At 54.0% G+C, this 16,580-nt stretch overlaps 2 protein-coding genes across 25 annotated transcripts in view; one reads left to right on the forward strand and one right to left on the reverse strand.

Annotated features, from left to right (window-relative positions):
• Nucleotides 1–5,033: 5,033 nt before the first annotated feature.
• On the reverse strand, nucleotides 5,034–14,609 carry DUSP15 (dual specificity phosphatase 15). Of its 5 annotated transcripts, none has more exons than XM_525405.6 (7): nucleotides 14,529–14,609; nucleotides 13,519–13,552; nucleotides 11,027–11,109; nucleotides 8,909–8,958; nucleotides 7,863–7,937; nucleotides 6,533–6,704; nucleotides 5,034–5,636 (listed from the first exon to the last, which is right to left on the reverse strand). In XM_525405.6, the coding sequence occupies exons 1-7, from the start codon at nucleotides 14,538–14,540 to the stop codon at nucleotides 5,364–5,366; spliced, it is 699 nt and encodes a 232-aa protein (XP_525405.4). In that variant the 5' UTR covers nucleotides 14,541–14,609; the 3' UTR covers nucleotides 5,034–5,363.
• Nucleotides 14,610–14,625: 16 nt separating this feature from the next.
• The window catches only part of TTLL9 (tubulin tyrosine ligase like 9), a 76,117-nt gene continuing 74,162 nt past the window's right edge, over nucleotides 14,626–16,580 (forward strand). For 2 of the 20 annotated variants that reach the window (XM_009437026.4, XM_063802810.1), the window contains exons 1-2: nucleotides 14,680–14,906; nucleotides 15,075–15,148. In XM_009437026.4, the coding sequence (XP_009435301.1) occupies nucleotides 15,080–15,148 (69 nt within the window). In that variant the 5' untranslated portion in view covers nucleotides 14,680–14,906; nucleotides 15,075–15,079. Of the gene's footprint in view, nucleotides 14,907–15,074; nucleotides 15,149–16,580 lie in introns of all 20 variants that reach the window. The other 18 variants (XM_063802798.1, XM_054674319.2, XM_054674315.2 and 15 more) reach the window with 15 other exon arrangements.

Below are 16,580 nucleotides of genomic sequence, written 5' to 3' on the forward strand. Positions count from 1 at the left end.
TCACCCAAACAGTATACACTGAACCCAGTTTGTAGTCTTTTATTCCTCACCTCCCAGGGAAGGCTCTCTTGAGCAAGAGATGGTTAAGCTGAGGATGGTGGGAGCTGACCAGGTAAAAGTGAAGAGCAGAAGGCATTGCAGGCAAAGGGAATCGCATGTGCAAAGGTTTAACGGTGATAAAGACATGAAACATTTAGAAATGAAAGGAGCTACAGTTGGGGAGGGGAGGGAGTGGAGACAGATGAGGCCAGGGAGGGGCAGTTCATGGATGGCTTTGAGGGTATAGTGAGTGAGGAATTGAGACTCCTTCACAACGGCAATGGGGAGCTATGGAATGATTCTGAGTAGGGGAGGGTCGAGGCTAGATTTGCATTTAGAAAGATCCCTCTTAAGGACTGCGGGGATTGCTGAGGGATGGGGGAAGCAGGAAGCCCAGGGAGGTCACTGCAGTTGTCCTGTGAGAGCTGACAGAAATGGGTTCCAGCAGAGGGACTGAAGAGACATTCTGCAGGGAGAGCCAGCAGGCCTTGGTAATGGAGTAGAATGAAGCTGGAAGGTGGGGAGTGGCCAGGGTTCAGATACCCAGGTGGCAGAACTTTGTGGGGCAGAGCTGATGAGTGTGATGTTTGGGGTGTGTTGAGTTTGAGGTGCTCGGGGGCCATCCAGGAGACAGTACCCAGCAGGCAGCTTGATGAGCAGGCTTGGGTTTCAGAGGAAGACCCACAGCCACCATGCTGAGGCCATGGAAGGGGACAGTGGGACATGAGGAAGTAGGTTCAGAAGTGAGTGCTGGGAGCCCCAGTAGAGGAGGGGACAGGATGGAGGTTGAGAAACAAAGGCCTGGGAGGGGTTGCGGGGCAGGCAGCAGAGATTCTGGAAGCCAAATGGGAGTGTTTCAAGGAGGAGGGAGGGCCTACAAGGTGCAGACCAACCCAAAACCATCCAGGAGCCAAAGAAGATGAAGACAGTGACATATGCTTGGATTTGGCAACTAGAGGCATTATCAAGAGGGACAGAAGCCGGACTGGTCATGGGGGGCTGGGAGGCTGAGAAGGAGGGAGTTGGTGTAAGGAGACTCTCCAGGTGCTTCCCACTGTGGAAGGAGGGGGAGGCCACAGAAGGAGGGGCTGGAGGTGACTTTGGTGTTTGGGGTGGTAGTGTGTGGATGTGCGGTTGGTTGCTTATTGCTCAGGGAAGAGAGCCCAGAATTGAAATGACGGCAACTGTCCCTCCACAATGCCAGGAGGTCCTCCAGGGGGATCTTTCTAAATGCAAATCTGGTCTTTTTTTTTTTTTTTTCTTTTTATAGAGACGGGCTCTCACTATGTTGCCCAGACTGGTCTCGAACTCCTGGGCTCAAGTGATCCTCCTGCCTTGACCTCCCAAAGTGGTAGGATTACAGTTGAGGCACAACTCCTGGCCACAAATCTGGTTTTGACCCTCCCCTACCATAGCTCCCCATTGCCCTTGTGAAAGAGTTCCAACTCTTCATGATGGCCTCAAAGCCATGCATGAACTGCCCCTCCTGGGCCTCATCTGCCTCCACTCCCTCTCCTCCCCCACTTTAGTTCTTTTCATCTCTAAATGCTTCATGACTTTATCTCCATTAGACCTTTGCACATTCAGTTCCCTTTGCCTGCAATACTTTCGCCTCTTCACCTTTACCTGGCATGCTCCCACCATCCTCAGCTTAACCATCTCTTTCTCAAGAAAGGAGCCAGTTTGGAAGAAGTTAATGATGACTGGGGAAAGGGGGGACATTCCTGCAGGAGGTCCCTGAGAAGGGCTGGTGTTGGGAGCACCAAAAAGTTTCCTGAGCTGCAGAGGTTGGTGGGTTTAGGGGTGGGAGGCTGATGGAATTCCCATTAGTGCATTGGTGGAGTGGGAGAAGAGGCCCTCTGAGAGGGGCCGGTGGTGCAGGTCGTGGCAGCCTTGGCTGATTGTTTTAAGAAAGTGTCTGAGAGTCCCTCATATGTAGAGAACATTACCCTCAGCCCTAGAGGCCAGCAAGTGGCCCAGGGTCACAAGGCTATCCGTCAGTCTCAGTGCTGGGGCAACTTGTGTCCAGAGCCTGCCCAGTGCTGAGCATCTCCAGTCCCCTGTCCCCTTACCCTGAAGAGTGCTGAGTCCTGTTGCACCTGGTAGCCCTGCTTGGCTACATGCTTCCAGGGGATGCGAAAGAGGGTCTTGCCCGCATCCTCCCAGCGTAACCCCACGTAGCACCCACTCTCAATCTGTGCCCCCCCAGTCCCAGAGGCACAGGGAACCTCTGGCTCTGCCATGGGTCACCTGCCGTCGGGGACCTTTCCTTCCTTCTGGCCATCAGGGATGCAGGGGCCAGGTCTTGGGCTCGCAGTGGCTCAAACCCACGTGAGCCTGGGGACTACGGGCCACCTAGATGATGCTGGGAGGCTGTGAAAGTCTGGGCAGGCAGGTCTCACTTTCTGTTTTGTCCCCTCTCTTGGGAGGCCCTTTCCTTTTGCACCTCCCCATAGCAGCCTAGCCTGGAGGGCATTGATCCTCTTTTATGGGGCAGCAGGAGGCGCTGTGAGACACAAGACCCACGCAAGTGGGGTAGCCTGGGCTCTGCGGGTCTCAGGAGGCTGGCCCCCATGAGCATCCAGAGACACAGCTTTGCCCCAGTCTGCAACTGTCACCTGCTCTTCCCAGCCCACCTGGAAACTTGACAGTCTCTTTTCAGGACCTGGACTGTTGAGATTGGAAAGGCACAGGGATTCTCAAACTAACTCCTGCCAGAACTGAGAGGCAGCAACTCGTTTCAAATGCATACTCATGACCTCCATCCCAGATCTGCAGAATCAGACTTTCTGGGCAGGAAGCCCAGGAAACCCACATTGTAATGAGTTCCCCCGTGAGGTTCTGATGCAGGTAGTCCAGGGGTCACACTTATTTCTGTAAATATTAGGAGTTCCCACTTACCAACTGCTCATCAGTGCTGGGCCTGGCTAAACACTTTCCTGCAGTGTCTCAATTGGTTCTCACAACAGCTTATGAGGTTGGTAAAAGCCCTGTTTTAATGTTAAGACTGAGCTCGAGAGGTTAAAGCCCTCTAACAAGGTCACAGAGCTAGTGGGTGGTGGAGCCAGGAGCCAAAATGTGTCTCTCTGCTCCCTAGAGCCCGGGAGCCTAAGCAGTGCCCCACACTGCCTGCCGACAGCTACACCTGTACTTTGTGGATTCTTGGTGGGGGTCTCTGACCCCCTAAAAGTGAATGTAAATTTCATGTCTATGCATTTTTTTGGGGGGGATTTGCATCTTTCATTAAATTGTCAAAGGAGATGTGGGATATGAAAAAGATCAAGTTGCTCAGATTGCTCCACTCCTTGCTGTATTCATGGAACTGAGGCTCTGAGAGAGAATGCCCCCCACTCCCTGCACCTTTGCACAGCACTGGCACAAAGCTGGGCACCCAGCCAGCACTGACCAGAGACTGGAAGCATTGTTCCTGATGTGTACCTGCTGGGAGGGCTTTCTTCCTGCTCCTCCTTTCCTCTAGCTCCCATATTCCAGTAGCCACCTGGCTCTTGAAGCATCTTGAAGGATTGATCTGGAATATCAGATCAGTCCTATAGATGATGGGGGCCATGGAGGCTTTTTTAATTTTTCTTTTTTCAAACAGGGTCTTGCTCTGTCACCCAGGCTGGAGTGCAGTAGCGCAATCTTGGCTCACTGCAGCCTCCGCCTCCATGGAGGCTTTTAAATAGGGGAAGACACCATCAGAGGTAGAAGGTGTTTTAAATGGGGCGTCTGGCAGCACCATTAACCAGCCTGGAGGACTGCGGGCTCCCTGCACTCTGGTGAGTCCAGCCACTTTGCTCTTCACATGAACTGTGAAGGGAAAGACCCTAACTCATGATGGTAGGTAGTTAGGAAGCAGCTCCTTCTGTTTTTGGAGGTTACTGGCAAGGAGGTTACTAACTCATGGCCTTAATGTTCTGTCTGCCTGGAATGCTTCCCCCAGATAACCAAATGGTCCACTCCCTCACCACCTGACATATTTTTAATCTGCTGTCTTCCCGACCAGAATGTCAGCTACATGAAGGCAGAGGTTTTGCTCATTGCTGTATACCCAGGGCCGAGCACAATGGCTGGCACACAGTAGGTACTCAATGGACATTTGTTGAATGAATGAGGAGTAGGAAGTTGGGGTGGCAGCTGAAGGTTATTTTGTCCATCCTCCAACTCCAGTGCTGGAATCGGTGCCTCCCCGACAGCCCTGAGCACAGTGATTTGTGCATATTAAGAACCCCATACGAGTGGCTATTGGGTTATAGCTATTTTCGATCCCTCTCAACTTTGGGTTAACTTTAGTTTTGGAAGTATCAGCTGCAGTGACTTCTACTCATCCTCAGAGCCAGCTACCGCTTTGATGGGCAGCCCTGGCCTTTAAAGTCTTGGCAGGAAGGGTCATTCCCACTAGCTGGGGGTGGAGCCTCCTTGTCAGGAACCTCCCAAACCAGAGGAGCTGCTTCCTAACTACCTACCGTCATGGGACTCAGACTGACTAAGCTAGCGTCCAGCTTTCCCTGCTCTGGCTGTGTGTGCTCCGGCAAGCTGCCTGATCTCTCTGAGCCTCTGTTTCCTCCCTGAGGATTAAGTGAACTCACGCAGTAAAAGGTCAGGATGAGGGAGGCGCTACCTCACCTTCCTAGCTACTATTTGTGCACAGGGAAGGGAAGGGAGTCGGGGAGGGGAGGGGCCCCTCATGGTGGAGGAGAGGGGTTCAAAAGGTGGAAGGGGGTTCCGAGAGAAGGAGGGACTTGGGCCTTGTCAGGCGGGACACCGTGGCTTTGGGGGAGGGGAGATGTTAGAGAAGGAGGTGGGGTCCCAGGAGGCAGCTCCGCAGACTGCAGTTGCGGGAGGGTGGTGGGCTCCTCAGGCCCCCAGGGGATGCAGGCTCCCTCGCATCCCCTTTTCTGCAGGCTGCTGGCCCCTGGCAGTCCTGCTGGCTCCTGGCAGAATCCTGCTGCCCCGCCTTTGTTGAATGACTGGGAGGCACTCGGACAGGCAGCTTCTTCTGTGTCTCTTTAATACCCTCCAGGCCCGTCAAACCCTCCACTCTCCCTCCCTCCCCTCCCGCCGCCTTTAAGGGTGGGCCCCCTCCCCCAGCCCAAGGACTAAGGCACCAGGTGGCTGCAGCAGGCCGGCCCAGACACAGAGACGCACAGGTTGGGGACGCTGACTGCAGACGCGGACGAGCAGGGCGGGCGCGGGAGGCAGGGTTCAGGCCGCCGCGGGGCTCCCCCAGCCTCTGGGCCCGTCCTGGGGGGCGTGGAAGGCGCAGAGAGCCCCCGAAGGGAGCCAGTCGGGAGGAAGTGGGGAGCCACGGCTGGACTGCATCCTCACTTGCCGCCCTTGCGGGACAGACACCGGGGGAGGCAAGAGAAAGTCTGCTTGACGCGCGCCAGCAGCGGCAGCGGCCGGTGGGCTTCCCGGGGCGTGCGCGGCACCAGGCGCTGCAGGGTTCCCTCGGAGGCTGCTGAGTGCGGCCCGGCGGAGGAGGCCGAGGTCGCGGAGCCCTGCCGGCAGCGCTTGCACAGCGGCAGCAGCGCGCGCAACTCCTCCTCGTCGCGGAAGGGGCTCTCGCCGAAGCGCTCCTCCAGCTGCCGACGAAGCTGGGGTGGGCGGGTGAGGTGGGCGGGGTCAAGGCCGGCCGCGGGGCGGGGTCAAGGCAGCCGGCCCCGCCCCCACCCTCCCGACCTTCGCCCTTCTCCGAGCGTCCCACACCTCGCTGAGCCCCTCCCTTCCTGAGCGTCTTCTTTGCCTCCCTTCTCCGGGGTTTCCATCCCCTCACTGAGTCCCTCTTCCCTTCTAGGAGGCCCTTCCCTCTCCCTGACCCCTCTTCCCCCTTTGACACTTCAGCTTCCAGACCTGCTAAAGTGACCCCCAGGCGCCCAGCGGGGATCACTCCTCCCGCTTTGCACTTCTGGGTAGCTCCTCCCACTTTGCACCTCTGTGCTCACAACCCCATTCCCACAGATTTCTTCCTTGCCCGACTCTTTCCCAACGCCGTGCTGCAGATGAGCCTCTGGGTACCGCCCTCAACCTGCTGAGAGCCCTCCCCCTCTCATCCTTTGTTCCCAGGGAGGCTTAGTTCCTGACATTTCTACGTAGCATCTGCCCAAGAGGTATAAGAGGGAAACTGCTGTGGTCTCATCAAGGACACAGGGATGGAGTAGGACATGGACGATTCTCCCCGATGGGGTCAAACACTCAAATCCTTCAGGTTCCAGCCAGGTAGGGCAGGCAGTGGGGAGGGCTGGAAGACCTGGTCAAATGGAAGGGCCCACACTGATCTAAAGGCATTCAAATTCTAAATTGAAAAAGAAAACACCTGGCTGTCTAACAAAATACACCTAGGAGCTGGATTAGCTCAAAGGCCATGAGTTTGAGACCCTAGAAACATCCGGGTCTGAGGCACAGGCTAAAAATGTTCCAATCAGTGATCAGTTCGAGTGGGAAGAAGGATCTCCCACCCCTGGCCCAACCTAGCCCTTGACCCCATCCCTACCTTCTGGGAACTGGCCCAGCCAAACTCTTCAAGCTGCTGCCTAAAGCCTGGGTTGGGGTTGGCGATGGGCCTGGTGGCCTTGATGGCTTCAAGCACGTCCCGCCAGCCTAGCCCCGTCACAGTCATCACATACGCTGTCACAATCGTGGTGCTGCGAGAGATGCCTGCAAAGCTGGGATCCCCAACAACCCCTCAGGCTTCAAGTAAGATCCAATGTCCTCCGTGCCCCCCAGGCACCCCACCCTGCTTCAACTCCCCCACCCTTGCCTCCTGAGCTCCAACCATAAGGGACCTGTCAGGACTTGCCATCCCACCTCCAGGCCTTTGCCATGCTGTTCCCTCTGTCTAGAGCATCCCCTGGGTTCTCCCACATCAAAAGCCTGAGTGAAACACCATTCATTCAGTCAATAAATATGTCCTGAGCATCTGTTCTTTTTCAGGCACTGGGGATGTAGCGGGTATAAAACAGGCATGGTCTTTGCTGTCCTGGAGCTTACAGTATGGCTGGGGGGGACAGACGTTGATCAGATAATCAATTCCAGGTGGTGATAATAGCTTTGAGGATGAGTCTAGGGGCTAGGAGATCCACATAGGAAGAGGTATTAATCTATAGGTGGGGTGGGGTTAGGGAAGGGGTTCCCAAGGAATAGATATCAATGAAATTTGAAAGATGAATAAGGGTTAGTCAGGAACCTTCTGGGCAGTGTGTACAAAGACCATGAGGCATAAGCCTCGTAGATTTGGAGGATGGGGAGGTTAGTACAGCTGGAAAGGGGAAGGAGGGAGAGGGTGGGAAATGAGGCTTGGGAAACCGGCCTCCTTGCTGGGCCTCCAGCAGAGCCAGCTTGAGCCTGGATAGGATGGGCCTTCAGTGAGAAGTTAAGGAATGAATGACATCAACTGAGCGAGGGGCACCTGGGAAGACCCAGAATTCCTGTCTCCCAGCTTGGGGTTCCCCACTGCCCTGCACCATCACCTCCAAGGCCTGGAGGGGAGGAGGGAGGCCCAGAACTACTGGAGGGTGATCAGCTACCTCCATGACCTCACCTATCCCTCCCAACAGTCCCATCAGGTCAGCTTTCTTTTCCGCATTTTACAGATGAGGACATTGAGTCTCAGAGAGAAACAGCTACTTGGCTATGGCCACACAGCTCATAAGGAATAGAGTCCCGGGTTGGCCTCTCTCCAGTGAATGGTGGGCCCTCAGGCACTGTGACAGGCTGGAGAAGATCCCTCACAGGTCCAACCTTCCCACAGGGGGAGTGTGTGTTCAGCAGAGGGCACAGCCACTTCCTTCCTCCCCCACCTTATCCCCCTCCGCTTAACTCACCAGTGCACAAGGCAGTTCCCCCCATTAAGGCGGCAGCAGTGGATGAAGTTGATACATTCTTTGAAGTGCTTTTTGCTAGAGGAGAAAGCAATAGGGTAGGGAGCACTGCAGGGCAGACCTCTCAGGAGTTGTTCCGCCCCCACCCCAATTACAGGATAGCAAGGGACATAGAGCCCTGGGGTCCCCAGGTCAGCCAGCACATGCAGTGAATATGGGCCAGTACTTAGTATGAGCTGGAGGTGTGTTTGTGTGAAGCAAGAATGGTGGCATTTCAGGCAGTGAGAGAGACCAGTCAGGACAAATCTCACCATCTAGGCAGGAGCACTCCTCCTGTGGACCCTGTTTTCATGTTGGGTTTATTGTGGCCTTTCAGAGAAATGGGTGGGAGGAAACACAGGGGTCCCACTCCTCTGGGGTCTGCAATCAGAGCACCTGGGCACAATGATGGGCAGCAGCAGGCTGGGAGCAAGATTCCCAAGGGGCAGCACTGTCTGCTTGGCTCCATCCCAAGCGGGGAGGCACTACTGCTGATGCCACAAACAAAAATCCCGTTTTCTGAGCTCAGTTATACTCCAGGCCCTATCCTAGATCCTTGACCTGTGTCATCTGATCTTTGAAAGCCTCCTTGACTCTGATCATGCACTCCTGATTTACAGGTGAGGCCCAGAGCGGGGAAGTGATTTGTTCAAGGTCACACAGCAAGTAAATGGCAAAGCCTGGCCGGAACTCAGATGTCTTAACCCCAAGGCCAGGAACAGGCTGAATGTGACCCTTTCAAATCAGCTGGTATAGCTGGTCCCAAGGTACAGAGTGTCCTTTTCCCATTTCATAGCTGATGAGACTGAGGCTCGGGGAGGTGGAGAGTCTTGGCCAAGGGCCTATCACAAGGGCATGGTTGAGACAGAGTCAAACCTGGGACTGGTTGAGTTGAACACCTGTGATAGCTCTCTGGCCTGAGTACTTTGTCCTCCTTCAAACCCCCTCCCCCTCCCCCACCACAGAAGGCAGCTGTCTGTCCATCTATGGGTCCATCCAGGGGAACTTACATGGGTACCTCAGGGGTATCAGCGACCGGGATGCGAAGGTAGGTGATATCCTACAAGTACAAAATACACTCAGGCAGGGGACCTTGCCTGCAACCCTCCCTGATGCTGGTCTGAGCTGCCCAGGCAGGGCATAACCCCAGCCCAGTTCCTGCCCTTCTCTGGCCCACTGTGGTCCTCTCTGTCCAAAGAAAGTAGTTGTCATCTCTGAGGCCTCCCAGCTGTGACCACTTGTGATTCCTGAACCTTCTAAGCAGATGGTGTCTCCTAACCCCATCAGCGACATGGGCATGACGTCACCTATCCCTCCCAACAGAGACCCAGGAACCTTTATCAAGTAGCCAGGAAAGGGCTACTTAAAGGGACTCCGCTCCAAATGGGAATTACAAAATTACATCGTAAAAAAGGTAGAGCAGATTTGATTATCTTGAAAAGAAACAAAAATCATGAAAACAAGTATACATTTCAGGAATCATGGTTATAAAATGATGTGCTAATTATGAGAATAATCAAGGAATAAATTGTCAGGAATTTTTTCCAACAAACTTGCTGTGATGTCCTTTGTTTCCTGATTAGCCACACAATATCATGAAGATTATTTTTGCCCACCTCCTGAGGACCTCCTTGCTTTTCTCGAGAAACTGTCTTAACATTTTTATATTCAAATGGCTCTTTTCAGGGGCCAGGCCCATCACTGGCAGTAACTAAGGGACCACCAGCCAGGTTCTCATTTGTCCATGGCTTTGTGTGAGATTCCAGCCCTTCTCTCACTCACATTCCCCAAGGTCATGACATCCTGCATCTTTGGCAAGGTTTGCAATTTCACTTTGCAACACATTTGGCCTTGGGTTTGTGTGGTACTATCAAACCCTGCCTGGTAAATTTGCTGATGGAGGGGGGCAGGAGAGATGCTTGGGAGAAGCAGGAAGGGCCGTAGGAGCAGAGACTCATTGTGTAGGCTGTCATTTCATTAGTAAATACACTCATGACTTGACAACCTTCCCCATGCACTCTAGTGACTGTTTACTCCAAATACTCCCAAACGAGGCTGCCCTATGAGGCAAAATAAGACTGCAATGGCCTGGAAATTTCTTCTCTGAATGACATTGAAAATCATAGATTATTAGAGGTTGCTGTTAGAGAATATCAAATCTGACATATGGGAAAACTGAGGCCTAGAGAAGGGAAGGACCTTGGCCAAGATCACACAGCAAGTCTATGGCAGAACCGGGTCTTCATTTCAGATCTCCAGGACCTTTTCCCACCCATGGTTCTTTCTCTCCAGTGGATGATACAGACTCTAATAGATAAGGGGGAAGAGGCTCTGTTTATGGGATAAGAATATGATTAAATTTGTTATAGTATCAGTTGTGATTTGTTGAGCATCTATTTATGTGGTTCCCAACCACTCAGTGAAGTGGGTACTGTTATAAAGTTCCCATTTTACAGATCAGGCAACTGAGGCTCAGAGGGGGCAAAGTCCTGTCCCCAAGGTCATAGAGCAAATAAACAGTGAAGATGTTCCTGACATAAGCACGTGTAGTCTGGATTTATTACTTTCCTCTGCTGGGTCCTAACACCCTCATGCCCCTTTCCCAGGACTTGATAATACCAGCACCAACCGCTCTAGAGGGGACCATGCTTTACAGTGTGCAAAGCATCTTCACCATCCTGCAGTCCCTTTGCATCCTCACAGCAGCCTTCTGGGGGCAGACAGAGCTGAGGGATCAAAGCCCTAGAGAGGTAAAGTCACAGCCCAAGGTTGCATAGCAAGATACAGAGCCCAGAGTCATCCATTTGGATTCATCCATCCAGTTGGGTCATGGGAAGCCCATATGGGGGCCATTTTAAGGTTCAGTGTGAGACTTCTGGTGCTAGATGGCCTGTGTTCATACCCCAACTCCTCAGCTTCCTGGATATGTGACCTCAGGTGAGTTAATTGACCTCTCTGGGCCTCAGCTGCCAAATAGGGATGATAATGTAAAATGGCCCAGTGGTGGAGACCAAATGAGTTAACATGAGTCAAGAAGGAAGCATAGCACCTAGCACATGGTAGATATTTGATAAACAGGTCTGCACCCTCCCACCCCCGCATAGCCCTGGGATGGGGGTAAGAAGTACCTGCAGCAGAGGCTGGGGTGACTCATGGATAGAGATGATGTGTGTGATCTTATTTCGGCCCAGCTGATCCAGGTCTTTGGCATCTGAAAGAAACAGGATGCTTGAGCCAATCTGGCTGGCGTGACTTATTTGTCCCTGATGGCCAAGTGCGGAGGGAGCTCACTGCCTGCCCAGCTCTCCCCCTCACCCCGCCACTCCACCTTGGCCCACGCTCTGCCGGCTCCCGGATCCTCTTGCTTCTGGGGCACATGCAAGTAACAGTACAGCATATCCCCATCCTTGCTCATGCTGTTCTTTCCATCCAAAACACCCTTCCCAGGCATATTCTTTGACCCAGCAATTCTACTTCTAGGAATCTTGTCTACAGAAGCGCTTGCTCACACAGAAAGCTGTGTGTGGGGGATGATGTTCTCTGCAGTCCTGCTTATACCACAAATAGTTTAAACATGGGAACAACCTAGTGTTCATTAAAAAGGGACTGGATGATTAATGGTGTAGGCATACTTTGGCACAGTGTGCTGCCATTAAAAAGAGTTCTATATGCTGATGTGCAATGATGCCCACAATGTTTTTTTTTTTTTTTTTTTTTGAGACGGAGTCTCGCTCTGTCTCCCAGGCTGGAGTCCAGTGGCGCGATCTCGGCTGACCGCAAGCTCTGTCTCCCGGGTTCACGCCATTCTCCTGCTTCAGCCTCCGGAGTAGCTGGGACTACAGGCTCGCGCCACCACACCCGGCTAATTTTTTTGCATTTTTAGTAGAGACGGGGTTTCACCGTGTTAGCCAGGATGGTCTCGATCTCCTGACCTTGTGATCTGCCCGCCTTGGCCTCCCAAAGTGCTGGGATTACAGGCGTGAGCCATCGTGCCCAGCTGATGCCCACAATGTATTTTTAAGGATACAGAATAAGCTTCCACTTTTGTTTTAAATACTATGTCCTTATCTACAAAGATATATGAACAAGGATGTACCCAACAGTGGCCCTCTCTAGGGGCTGCATACCCAGCGTATGCAGATCTTTTATATTCAGAATGAATAACACATGTCCCCTCTATCTCCACTTCCTCATTCGATGAGCATTTACCGAGTGCTAACCATGTGTATACTTTGGCTGGGCACTGGAGGTCTGGGGCCAGCTTCGTGGCTCCTGCCCTTATGGGGCCTGCACACTTACAGAGGGTTCAGACCTTACTTGGCCAAATACTCACAGAAATCAAGGTGGCATGAGCGGCTGAGGGAGCTCCCAGGAAGGAAGGGGCCAGGATTTACAAGGGTGAAGCACCTGAGCCCCTCCCTCTCTAAAGCTTTTTCTGACTCTGCAGATGGAAATGATTTTCCCACTTTGAGTCACCCAAGCCCTGGATCAGTCTGCCCCTTAGCATGTTTTCTTTTCTTTTTTCTTTCTCTTTTTTTTTTTTTTTTTTTTTTTGAGACAGAGTCTCGCTCTGTTGCCCAGACTGGAGTGCAGTGGCACGATCTCGGCTCACTGCAACCCCCGCCTCCCGGGTTCAAGTGATTCTCCTGCCTCAGCCCCCCAAGTAGCTGGGATTACAGGCGTCTGCCACCATGCCTGGCTGATTTTTGTATTTTTAGTAGAGACGGGGTTTCACTATGTTGGCCAGGCTGGTCTCGAACTCCTGACCTCAGGTGGTCTGCCCGCCTCCGCCTCCCAAAGTGCTGGGATTAAAGGCGTGAGCCACTGCGCCCAGCCCCCTTAGCATGGTTTCTACCCAGCATGTTTTCTACCCAAGGTCTATGTTCAGCTCTGCCTGCCTGCCACCAGCCTGGAAGCCCCTGAAGAACAAGGTATCTATATATGGGTGTCCCCTCCTCCTGACTGAAGATTGTGGAAGGAATGGATGAGAGAGTGGGGAATGCAAAGCTTGCCGGCTCACCGCCCCCCCAACTTCCAGCTCTAGGCTGCCCAGCTGCTCCAGGGCTCTGGGGTGTGACAGTGTTGGTGCTCATGACCCTGCTCACAAGAAGGCCCAGCCCATCTCCAGGGACCTCTCCTCTGACAAGGAGGAAGTTATGGGGGGAAGAGTTCCCAGCTTCCCCGCTAGAAGCAGCACCCGCAAACAGACCTCAACCCAGAACCTCAGGGCCAGAAGAGCGCTCAGCAGCTGGTGGACCTTTTGTGCTGAGGAGGAGGCTGAGGCTTAGCACAGGTGTAGACTTGCTCAGGTCCACAGCCCAGGCCCCGAGCCCTTTGCTCTGGCCCTTTGGTCTGGTGGTAGAACACTGGGGAAGGCTGAATGGCGGGGAGGGATGTCAGTGTCAGGCCCCCATGCTCCCTCCATGTCCCTTCAAGCCTGGGGACACTCGCCTGCACGTGCACCCCTTGTCCTCCATCAGCCTTTTCCCCCTCCCAGCCTGGGGCCGCTTCCCTGCCCCCAACCCCATTCCTGAGATGCATGGGCCAGGGCATGAATGGTGGACACAGGCCTGAGACAGGCAGAGTGCCATGGCCTCGGGACAGAGTGGGCAGGGCTCACCAATGAAGTTTCCGAGGTAGAGTCCAGGAAGTACCTAGAGGAAGGACAGGCAAGTGTCAGTGGGGCAGGGGCTGCACCCCCTTCCACCCCCAGGGCAGCTGGGGGGCCCACAGCCCCTCTCTGTCCCATGAAGGGTATGGACCTCAGGGCTCAGGGAGCACTCTCTTCCCTTTTGTGGGCCCTGAGTCCTCTGTGAGAGGGGTCTGGGGCTCTGGGGAGGGTAGGCTAGGGGGCCAGTTAACCAACCGAGGGAACCAAGGGAGGCCAGCTTGGGTATGAGAGGGGAGAGGAGGAAGGCAGGTCTTAGGAGGAGAGGAGAGGAGAGAGGTGGACTTGCAGGGTGCAGGGATGGAAATTCTGGGGCTGGGGAGGCAGAAAGGCAAGGACAGGCAGAGGCGGGACAGGATGGAGAAACAGCCCCGGAGAGAGCCGAGGAGTCAGCGACAAGGGAGAGGGACACATGCAGACGGAGAGCAGGACTCACTGGGGGACAGCCTGGGAGTGACAGCCACAGCAAGACAGCGAGAGACACAGAGTCACGGAGAGAGGGCGGACACAGCGGGGACAGAGACGCAGGGTCAGAGAGGGGGAGACCCGACAGCCGCGGTCTCGAGTCACAGGGACACGGAGATGCCGCCGCACGGAGACCGGCGAGACCAGAAGGTCAGAGGCGGGCGGACCGAGCTGGTCAGCGCCGGGCCGCGGCGGCCGGGGCGGGGGCCGGGGAGGCTGCGCGGGGCCCGCCCCCTACCTTGGTCATGCCATTGCCCATGATCCCGGGGGCGGCGGTCCGGGTGCACCCCCAGCTCGCCGCCCGGGAAGCGATCCGGTCACAGCTGCCCTGACGGCCCAGGCCCGACGCCTGCAGCCTGGCGGGGAACGGGGGGCCTGGCGTCCGCGGCCCTGCCCAGCCCTGCCCAGCCACCGCCACCGCCCGCCGACCCCCGGCCCGGGAGGGAAATGGTGGTGGAGCCGCCGCTGCCACCGCCGCCGCCGCAGGCTCCTCCTACCCCTTCGGTCATGTGGGGCCCCCGCCTCGGGTCGCGGCGGGGGGCCGGACAAAGCCCCAGTGTGCCGGGCCCACGGCCCGCGGGACAACGGCAGTTTGTTGGGGCCGCGTGGGGCCGCCACCTCCGGAGGTGGGGGCGGGGGCCTTACCCCACCCTGGCACCGGCAGGCGCGGGCGGATGGGGGGATGTCGCCTAGAGCCCCCCGGCCGGCCCACAAACTCCCGTCCCCCTTCTGGCTCTGCCTGGACGTCCCTGCGGGCCCCGGGGGAAAGCACCCAACTTCTCCCGCCTCGGCTTCTAGCAGAAACGTGACGGGGCTGGACTTTGATCGCCGAGGGCTCTCTGCTCTTCAGAGTCTGCTTGGAACGGGATAAGTGGGTAATTCCTTCCGATACATCCTCTCCACCCGTGCAGAGACACCCTACCAACCAGCCTTCCTCCTTTCCCATCCATTCTCCCACCCTCCTGTTCACTCATTCACTCGTCCATCTTCCCATCCATTCATCCATCCTCTCACTCCTTCCTTCCATCCATTTCGGCCCCTAGAAGGGATGGTGCCATCCAGGGAAGCTCTGCTGGGACCAGGCACAACTGCCATTAGGTGCCGCAAGAAATTACAGGTGAATGTTGGGAGAGGGGTTTGAGGGAGGGTTCCAGTCTGAAGGAGACTACATCAGGATGTATTAATAGCTAGAGGTCAGGGTCCTGGAAGGGGTCTGGAGACCAAGGTTTGAGGCCCTGTTCACCTCTGACCTGCTAGATGACCCTGGGAAAGTCCCCGTGACCCCCAGCTAACCCCATCTGTGTTTCTGAGGATGTTGAGGTGAGCCCTTCCTGGCTTCTAGGACCAAAGCTGGAGAATGTAAAATAATCAAGACACTTCCTATAGGACTGAAATAGAAGCAGCTGCACCAGCTTTGTTCCTTCAGCCATCACCCCCACCTCTCAATCTATAGTAGTAGGTGACTGGGGATTGTGGATAGAGAGCAGGACAGAGAGAATCCACAGAGCCCTTTGAAATACAGTGATTGGAGAAAAATAAAACTGTTTCTTTCCTGTTTCTTCCTCCCTCAAGTTCATAGCATACATGGGGCTGCCCGTCTCAGCTCTCATAAAAGCCCAGAGTTCTCATAAATACCAAATTATTCAGTAAATACTTACTGAGCATCTAGTATATGATAGAGACTAGGGACACAGCAGTGGGTAGAGATTGTTCCTACCGTCATTAGCTAATGGTATAGACCAGCATTGTCCAAATGAAATATAATGCCAGCCACATGTGCAGCCACATTTAAAAAGTAGAAACAAGTTAATTGTTGATAATATTTTTATTTAACTCAATATATCCAAAATATCATTTCAACATATAGTCAGTATTTTAAAACTATAAATGAGATATTTTATATCCTTTTAAAATTGTATTAACTATTCAAAATCTGGTGTCTTTTACATTTACAGCACATCTCAATTCAGACAAGTCACATTCCAAATGCTTACTAGCCATATGCAGCTAGTAGCTACATATTAGACATCTCAGATCTAGGAGGGAAGGCAAACAAGATAGGCAAACAAATAAATTATTTACAAATGGTCCCAGTTTTCTATGAAGGAAACAAAGCAGACAGGGAGAACCTCTCTGAATAAGTGGCATTTGAGCTGAGAGGTGATATATAAGAAGGACCCAGCTGTTTAAAGAGTGGAAAGCCAGGCGCGGTGGCTCATGCCTGTAATCCCAACACATGGGGATGCTGAGGTGGAAGGATCAATTGAGCCCAGGAGTTTGAGACCAGCTTAAGCAATATACTAAAACCCCATCTCTAAAATAAATTTGGCTGGGTATGATGGCTCAGGTCTGTAATCCCAGAACTTTGGGAGGCCAAGGCAGGAGGACTGTGTGAGCCCAGGAGTTTGAGACCAGCCTGGGAAACATAGGGAGACCCTGCTTTTACAAAAAAAAAAAAAATTAGCCGGGACCTGTAGTCCAAGCTACTCAGGAAGCTGAAGTGGGAGGATCAGTTGAGCCCAGGCGGAGGAGGATCACTTGAGCCCAGG

This window comes from Pan troglodytes, chromosome 21, assembly GCF_028858775.2.
Source record: "Pan troglodytes isolate AG18354 chromosome 21, NHGRI_mPanTro3-v2.0_pri, whole genome shotgun sequence".
Classification (NCBI taxonomy): domain Eukaryota; kingdom Metazoa; phylum Chordata; class Mammalia; order Primates; family Hominidae; genus Pan; species Pan troglodytes.

Excerpts from the sequence above, each read along its gene's own strand:
- DUSP15 (XM_525405.6), bottom strand. Across the intron at positions 8,959-11,026 it reads CACCCCAGCCTCTGCTGCAG|GATATCACCTACCTTCGCAT; the intron begins GTACTTCTTACC and ends TTGTACTTGTAG. Across the intron at positions 5,637-6,532 it reads GCTGGGCCAGTTCCCAGAAG|CTTCGTCGGCAGCTGGAGGA; the intron begins GTAGGGATGGGG and ends CGCCCACCCCAG.